This window comes from Nanorana parkeri, unplaced genomic scaffold, assembly GCF_000935625.1.
Source record: "Nanorana parkeri isolate BGI_ZX_2015 unplaced genomic scaffold, ASM93562v1 scaffold510, whole genome shotgun sequence".
Taxonomy (NCBI): Eukaryota; Metazoa; Chordata; class Amphibia; order Anura; family Dicroglossidae; genus Nanorana; species Nanorana parkeri.
The window spans coordinates 186,844-195,423 of record NW_017306778.1 but is presented as its reverse complement, the minus strand read 5'-3'; the positions used below and the strand labels follow the sequence as shown (position 1 = coordinate 195,423).

Genomic DNA, 8,580 nt, shown 5'->3' with positions numbered 1-8,580 from the left:
CCCCCCCCCCCCCCCCCCCATCAATATGATGTCATCACTGGATCTCTGTGCAATGCAGGCAAATCATGGCTGGTGGTAGGGGTCGACAGGGTGTTGTACTTAGCTTCCTGAAAACATCACATCACCCTGCCACAGTACTTCTCTCAAGAGCACTTAGCCCATGATTCAGTCTGGAGGAGTGGACATTCCTAGGCCGACTGAAGTGCACAGTGTGCAATTAAATCAGAGTAAGCAATTTCAGCACAGGAGAGGAGCCTGTACAGCTTTGTAAAACTAAAGGTGGCCATACACTTTACAACCATTGCAAGACCTTAGTCTTGCGATGGTTGTAAAGTAATTTAAAAAACATACAATCTGCCCATCTTGGACAGGCAGATCGTACTTGCGATCATCGAAAGCCCTCCCCGCTGAGGGGCGGGCTTCGATGACCGCAATGCTGAACAGGCAGTGTGTGCGTGCGCACACCGGCCCGTTCGGCATTTGTCTCCCGAGCATGCCACAAACCAGCCGAAAATCGTAAGATTTTCGGCTGGTTTTCGAACATGCTCCTTAGACAAAAGACTTGCGACCGTACAGTAAAAACGGTTGCACGCCTGCCATACACTTTGCAATTTATCGTACGATCGCGGGATTTCCCGCGATTATCGTGCGATAATCGCACAGTGTATGGGCACCTTTTAGAGTAATAATGGAGTTCAGTTTTAAACACTATAAAACTAACTAGAGACTAATTTAAGTTAGAAAGCCTGTGTCTCTCCTGTTATAGATGAACGTCTAGCAATTAGTAAACATTTGAACAGCACAACTTCACCCGACAATGACATGGCCCAAATACTGAATTTTAACAGTACTTTTAGTGTTTAATAATGGGGGTTCCAAATGGTTATTCAGTTGTCATTTTCGCTTCAAAATCACCATTTTATGATGATTTCTGATTATCTCAGCTACTGAATTGATAAAACAAAGGCTTTTTCAGAACCTGAAAACAAAGTATCATTACTACTGTTATATGTTCATTCACATATTTTGCTCATACCCAAACCAAAGAGTCCGATACCCATGTTTGATTTCCTTGGTGCTTAGGTGTTGGTCATTGCAGCAGATATGATCTAATCCTTAGTAATGGCAGTTAAAGTGACACTAAACTCAGGAGTTCAATCTTAAAAATACATTTCAAGTACCTTAACTGTTAACAAAAATGTATCTTATTTGTGTATCACTCAGCTGTTGATCCTCAAATCGTCCCTGAATTGGTGCTGACACTTACATCCTTCGGGAGGGTGGCTACTTTTATTGTCTATGGTCTCTGTGTAAAGTAGCCACCGCTCCAAGCTCACTCCCATGTGATGGACTACAGTCTCAATACAAATCAGCTAGCTAAACATGAGATTGTAGTCCATCATAGGAGTGAGCTTGGAGCGGTGGCTACTTTACAACACACACAGGGACCATTGGGAACAAAAGTAGTCACCCTCCTGGAGGAAGGACAGTATCAGCACCAATTCAGAGATGATTTGAGGATCTACAGCTAAGTGATACACAAATAAGATACAATTTTGTTAATAGTTAAAGAAGAACTCCAGGAACAAAATTTCTTAACCTTTTCAGTCGGGGGTTAAGTGCTTGTTTTTGTCTAGGTTAAAAAAAGTTACACTCACCTGATGTTTTGAGCCGGCTTGTTCTTAGACCAGTTCTTCCAGCCTATCTCTCTCTCCTCTGCAGCAGTCTAAGGTCCTGTACACAATGCATAGACGCGAGGACGCCGATGAAGATTGCAATGCTGCAGGGAGGGGGTGAGACAGGCTGGAGTGAATTCTGTGACAGATGGCCAGTTTTGAGCTTTCGGTGAGTATAACTTTGTTAATTTAGCACCTAGACAAAAACAAGCACTTAACTCTTGCAGTGCAGGGATGGCCCCACTGGAAGAGTTGAGAAAATGTTTCACTGTAACATATTCTTTGCCCCTTTATGTAATTTTTTTTTTTTTAAATTAGATATCTCTGTAACTCTTTTACATAGATTACAAGCAATAACATATACAAAAAGTTTGGTATTACCTGATTCTTTTTTTATTTTTGTTTTTTCTTATAGTATATAGTAATACGGAGTTAGCCAATACATTCCTGGTGTCTGATGCTGAATTTTCAATTCATAATCTTATCATTCACTCTAATGACCAACTGTGCTTCTATTTTACCCACCTGGAATCTGCAGTGGTAGAAGGAACAAACCATCACCATAAAACCTGTGAACGAACAGCTGGAAATGTTCATGTAAATATATATTTCTATTTTATAATCTGCATGCTTTCTTAATGTGTCAACTTTTTCATAGGCACCTACTTTTATTCTACAAAGAAAATCTTTGGTAGATCACAGACCTAGTTTTCTGAGGTTCCTTTATGAAGCCGGTGTGGTTGATTCAGAAGGTTCAGCACACCCAACTTGAAAGAGAAAAAATGTATTGTTTTACAAACTGCTGCCTTAACATTCTCAAAAGGATCTTTCATTCTGTGTATGTTTTCCTATCTTCTATGCATTCTGAAAAGAGAAAGGGGTATTGCAGTGTTTTTGTACCACTAGAGTGCAGCAGAGGATGATGTGATTCATATTAGTCACGTTTAGGTTAGTCACGTGGGAGGAAAAAAAAAGATAGTCGAGTTCCTCCAATTGTTATGATTATACCTTTTATTAAGCTCATTCTCTGTCATGGTTAGCTGCGGTCCAGCACTAAGCCTAGGAGTGAATCAGTTCAGTTTCCAGGTATAATGCTCAGCTGGGGCTATCGCAGGCAGCAGTTCCAGCTCTCAGCAGTAGCTGAGAGCCAATGCTGTTTTATAATGACTCTGAGACAAGCAAATGTCTTCCAGAACCATAGTTAAAGTCCCTACAAATGCAAGATGACCAGCCACAAAGGATACAGCGATTCACCAGTCGACACCTGCTGGGTAGTTATCAGTATGTCCTATTGTTAGGTAATAGCAAACCTTTATTAGCCAAAATGTGCTAAGTTCCCATCTAAAGCACATTTTTTTGCACCTCCGTTTATCTAGAAGAAAAAAAGTTAGCATTTCATAGCTGAATAGACTTATTAAATCTTTCCAAAAACATGGTTATATTCATTTTTAGTCCACAGAAAATGTCAGTACTGTCCTAAAACACTTTAATTTCTAAATGACTTGTAATGGACATTCTTCAGCAGGAGGAGCTGCTTGGTCCAGGGGTGTTAATGATTTAATTTAGTTCACTTTGGGGGTTTTAACAGTACCCGGGCACTCCCTTAATTTGTGTAGGGTGAGCAATCCGAACCAGGCATGGTTGAGCGCACCGTGCTCAGGACCTCTTGTAACGTGGTCTGGGCCTTGGTTCACTTGGAGTCTGGTGCGGATCACCAGTGTGAGTACTGAAATCTTAATGATCATGGAGCAAGGAAGGAGGGATGACTAGCAAAGGAGATAATGTAAGTGTCTGGTAACGTTATATTATGGCAGAGTGTTACCACAGACCAACAGGGGGAGTGGGGGACAATCGTACTCGGCCACTGATAGGTTCCAAAGCAGTGGTAATTGAGTAATTACAATCAGCCAAGCATAGGGTGATGTCATCAGCATTAAACGTTATATGTTGTTCTGATCCACCAGTTTTGGGGCAGGACGTGAGACATTCAAAGGACTTGTTTGTTAGAAAGAATAGATACATTGATGAGGGGTAACCCTGATGCGTGCCATTTGTTGGTCCTTGTTCTGGAGAAATAGTGTAACTGATTTTGGATATTACAACAATATCACAGTGAGGTTGTTGAATATATGAAATATAATTAAAGTGAAAGGCTTGCTAGCAGTAGATATATGCAAAAACATACGAGGCTTTAATAACTCTTTAAGCTCAGACCAAATTTTGCCAAAGTTTGATGAAGGAATCTCCAATCCATCTAAAGTTATCGCAGTCTATGGACATAACTCTTGAGCAACTATTTAAATGAATAATAGATTTATTATTTAATGTATGCCCTAATTTATTTTAGTCTCTAAAAACATTTTTGAAATCTGATGTGGGTGGATTACATTATTCAGGAATCTATTTAACCGGTTTGTTAACATCTGTGTGACTATTTTATATGTGAGGTTAACAAACAAATTAGGCAATATGATCCACATTGTAGGGATTCCTTATGTTCTGTTGGGATGAAGTTGACAAGGGGCTCTTTCATTGAAAAGGGAAGTGTTTCCTAATTAAGTGATTTAATTGCTATAGTAACAGAAAAGAAGGCTTTGTCACATAAAAATAAATGTATCTTCACACACCTTTGGGTGCTTGTTCCCTTGAAACATTCAGCCCCCCTTGGCTTTGAGATTAGGACTCTGATTACTGGGCTGAACAGCATCATTGTGTGTTATGATGCAGACAGCCACCTACACCATAACAACCGATGACGTTTTGTGGCCCAAGGCTGAACTTGTACTGAGGATAGGATATCAGTAGGGATGCACCGATACCGTTTTTTCGGTATAGAGTACGAGTACCGATATTTTTTTTCGGTACTCGCCGATACCACAAGTCCCATTCAGGAAGGCAGGAGGCATGTAATGACTCACCGCCCAGTTTCCTGATTAGCTGGGAAGCCAGGTGGTGCGTAATATCTCACCTCCTGGCTTCCCGATTAGCCAGTTGATGAGCCAATCAGGAAGCCGGGGGGCGGGTAATGAATCACCGCCCGGCTTCCTTATTGGCCAGCTTCCCGGCCAATCAGGAAGCTGGGCGTCAAGTCATTAGACGTTGCCTGGCTTTCTGATTGGCCGGGAAGCCAACTCCATGCTCCCTGTTGATGAGGGAGCATGGAGCTGGTTTTCCAGCCAATCAGGAAAGCCGGGCAGTGTGTAATGACTCTCTGCCGGGCATCCAGATACCGCAAGTTCCGGTATCAGAATAGGCATTGGGAGCATTTGAGCAAGTACTCAGTATTGGCACCGATATTTGTATCGGTGCATCCCTAGATATCAGTTATGGTGGCCCTGACTATGTTTCATGGTGCAAGATAGCGATTGTTACGATAGTCCTGCCAGAATAGCTACAAATTAATGCACACGTTTCTGTCGTGTACCTGAATTTGTTACATGGGTGTGCGACAGAATTATTACAAGTGTCTGAGGCACTCTATGAATCCCACTGATTACTTTTAATGAGTCAAATGTGACTGAGATTTGGTTTGAGAAAGATGAGAAGTAAGGTTCAATTACTGCATGACTTTCTAATTTCTCATATCTAATTGAAAACTATTCCTAGAAAGAAGATTTTTTTTTTTTAGATTTTTTAACTCCGAGCAAAAAGTTTCTTAACCCTTGTAATGGAGCTACCCCCACACTGCAAGGGTTAAGTGCTCGTTTTGATCTAGGTGTAAAAATAGCGAAATTGTCCTTCTAGCCTCTCCAGCCAGGTAAAAGTGGACCGAACAGTGACTGCAGCCAATTAGCTGATAGCTGTGGGCCCTGGTAGTCCGAATACAATAGCCGGCAGGGGACATTCATCCACGTAGTTTAGCATGGATGGGGAAATTGAGCAATTTACTTGTATTGCCAGCTTGAGAAAAAAAAAAATTGAATTTTTTGGGAAATTTAAAATAGTTTTGGATAGGCTTAGAAAAGGGTAGAAGCACTGTCAGGCTTTTACTGATTTTGTGGTTCTTGACTGCGTAGTTTCTGATTATTTACTATTACGATGACTTTTCCCACAGACAAGAAGTAAGGGGAAATCTCTCCAAAGAGATAGCAGTAAAAAAACAACAGATGTTATACCCATTCCCCACTCTAGTAAGAGAATATTATTGCTCTCATTGTCCCCGTTCGAGCAATTTTCCTTTACCTAAGTGACAAATTCACAGGGCAAAAAAGAAAGTGTAGGTCTTCCCAAATTGAGTGGCATGCTGAATCTCCCCCACGCTTTCCAAGCCAGAGTTTTGGTTTGAGTTCCGCTTTAAAGCCCTATTTCTTTTAAAATAAATACATTCCTGTGTATAACATAATAAAAGGTCTTTGTTCTTTGTCAGTCGTATCCACAGGTGAAAGCTTGTTCTCAGCCAGTATGCTGCAGAGATAACCATTGCTATCTGTGTAAGAGCAGCGGTCTCTCTACAGAGATCTGACACTCCCCGTCCGCTGAGTCACAGCTATAGCTGTCCAATCAGAGAGTATGATCTTTGCTGATTGCTAAGCTTTAGCTGTGACTCAGCAAGGAGTATGCCAGAATGCTGCAGAGAGACTGCTGCTTTCTCACAGATAGTAGCAATCCTCTTTAACATATTGGCAAACGATAAGCTTTCCTCTCTGGTTGTGGATTATCTGGAAAGAAAATAAACTAAGACATGAAGACCTTTTGTTTAATATACACAATATTTGTTCAACTAATTTTAAAGAAAGGTAGATATGGGCTCTAAACTTCTAACTGTCACATGTATATCTTAAACGGTAGATTAAGTTTATTTTTGAACTTTTAAAAGTAACGTGTATGCTTATGGTTCACACTAAAGCAGTACTCCATTTTCTCTCTCTCTCGTTTTGAACGGAGTGTACATGTATCATATACTCATAGTTTTTATGGTTGCATGTATCCCCATCAAGGAGATTTCCTGAACCAGACTTGACAGGAAGTTAGTGAACATCTCCCTATATAATGCTCATTTCTTTTTATTTGTATTTACTACCAGGGACCTGAAGTCAAGGAACGTTGTTTGGCGGCCATGCATTGCATGCTTAAAATAACAGCAAGCGATATAGTAACAGCTTTTGACCTTTCCAAGTACATTACTGCATGTGATTTAGGAGGTATGTTTTATGTTCCGTCTCTGTACCATCAAGGTTTTTCCTCTTGTGGGCTGCGTATACTATATATATGATTGCAGTTGAGCTTTTATTAAACTTGTTGGTGCTTAAAAATGTGAAGGTTGTCAATAAAGAGGGCAAAATGTTGGGTCACTTTTTCTTATCTGGTCTGTGTAAAAGTATTTTTTTTTTTCAGATGTAAATGTAAGAAATCAACTTGATGGAAGGGTATATAATATTTGGTGTGCTATAATGTTTTAAAAGCCTGGTTTCTATGTATACTTTGTGATTTGCAGTATATAAGTACATGGGGCAGACATATTTTCCCATTGCATCTTAAGGCTCTGCCTCCTTTGTTTTTACAGCTCGTTCTCCCAATCAAGTCTATTAGTTGGCCAGCCAGCTGAAGACCATGAAATATAGAGCTCCCTCTGGTGCCTATTTATAAATCTCTGTATTTAATACCATCACAAAAGTATGGAAGAGCAAGCATGTAGTAATGCAGAAGTCACATTTAGTGCTCGTGTATAAAGTACATGTGTAAAGATTAGGGATGCACCGATACAAGCATCGGTATCGGCGGCGATACCGAGTATTTGCATGGGTACTCGTACTCGTGCAAATGCTCTGATGTCTAAAACGAGTACCTGTGTCCGCCATCTTCCACCGCCGCACACCGCACACAGGACCGCATCTGCATTCATGCAAGATGGCCGCAAACTCCTTCTCCACGGGCCAACGGCCGAAACCAGACTCCGCCTTCAATTCCTCTGTCCTCACTCGTGATTGGTGGGGAGGCCTGTCAATCGGCCAATCAGCCGATAATTGCCGATTAGGTTTATAAAAAAAAAAAAAAATCACTACTGCTTGCTATTCTATCTAACTAAGCCTTGTATCCCCATATGGTGGAAAATGGATGAGGCTGAGCACATGTCAAGGCCCGAACACTGTAGTGCATAATGCATACGTATAGTGTGGAACAGTTATATTTATTTCTGCATACCTGGCTGTATATTAAATTTTTTAATGTATAATATACAGCCAGGTATGCAGAATTAGATATAACTGTGCCACACTACAGGTGTGGGCTGGGCACAGGATGGCATAAAAAAAAGTTATATCTGCCCCTTTAAGAAAAAGTATCGGTAATTGGGATCGGCGAGTACTTAAAAAAAAGTATCGGTACTCGTACTCAGACCCAAAAAAGTGGTATCGGTGCATCCCTAGTAAAGATGTACACCCTGGATGCAGAGTGTCTGCATGAGGTTGTACATCTGTACACATTTATGTGTTTATGCAAGCACTGATGTATTGATGCAGTATTCTGTGGGTGGCAATACACAGCATCTGTGGCTCTGGGTCAGGGAAATACACCTGAACTTTACATTGTACGGCCCCAGGTACCGTGTACTTGATCCCCCAAAAAGACTTTAAAGCAGACCTTTAAACGCAAAAGTAAAATTTTAGCAATGTACGTATGATGATTATTAATAACATACACATGTCCAGTGTAAAATGCTGTGATTTTGAAATACTTACACTTGCAGTGCATTCACTTTTCTCCTTTAACCCTTTCGCTGCCAAGGACGTATGGCATATGGACCTACAAAAGTGCTTCCAGCTGGCCAGGTCAGTATGCCATACGGACCTGGCATTTACAGTTCTACTATAAGCTGATAGTATAACTGTTCAGCAGACTGTCCCCTTTAAATTAATAGCTGTCATCAGCGGCTCACAAGCCGCTGATGACTGCTATTATCAAAAAT

At 40.9% G+C, this 8,580-nt stretch overlaps 1 protein-coding gene across 1 annotated transcript in view; it reads left to right on the top strand.

Moving 5' to 3' along the window:
• Nucleotides 1–8,580, top strand: part of ASMTL (acetylserotonin O-methyltransferase-like) — a 54,155-nt gene that overhangs the window by 34,054 nt on the left and 11,521 nt on the right. The window contains exons 10-11 of the mRNA XM_018561249.1: nt 2,092–2,273; nt 6,700–6,817. Of these exons, the coding sequence (XP_018416751.1) occupies nt 2,092–2,273; nt 6,700–6,817 (300 nt within the window). The remainder of the gene's footprint in view (nt 1–2,091; nt 2,274–6,699; nt 6,818–8,580) is intronic.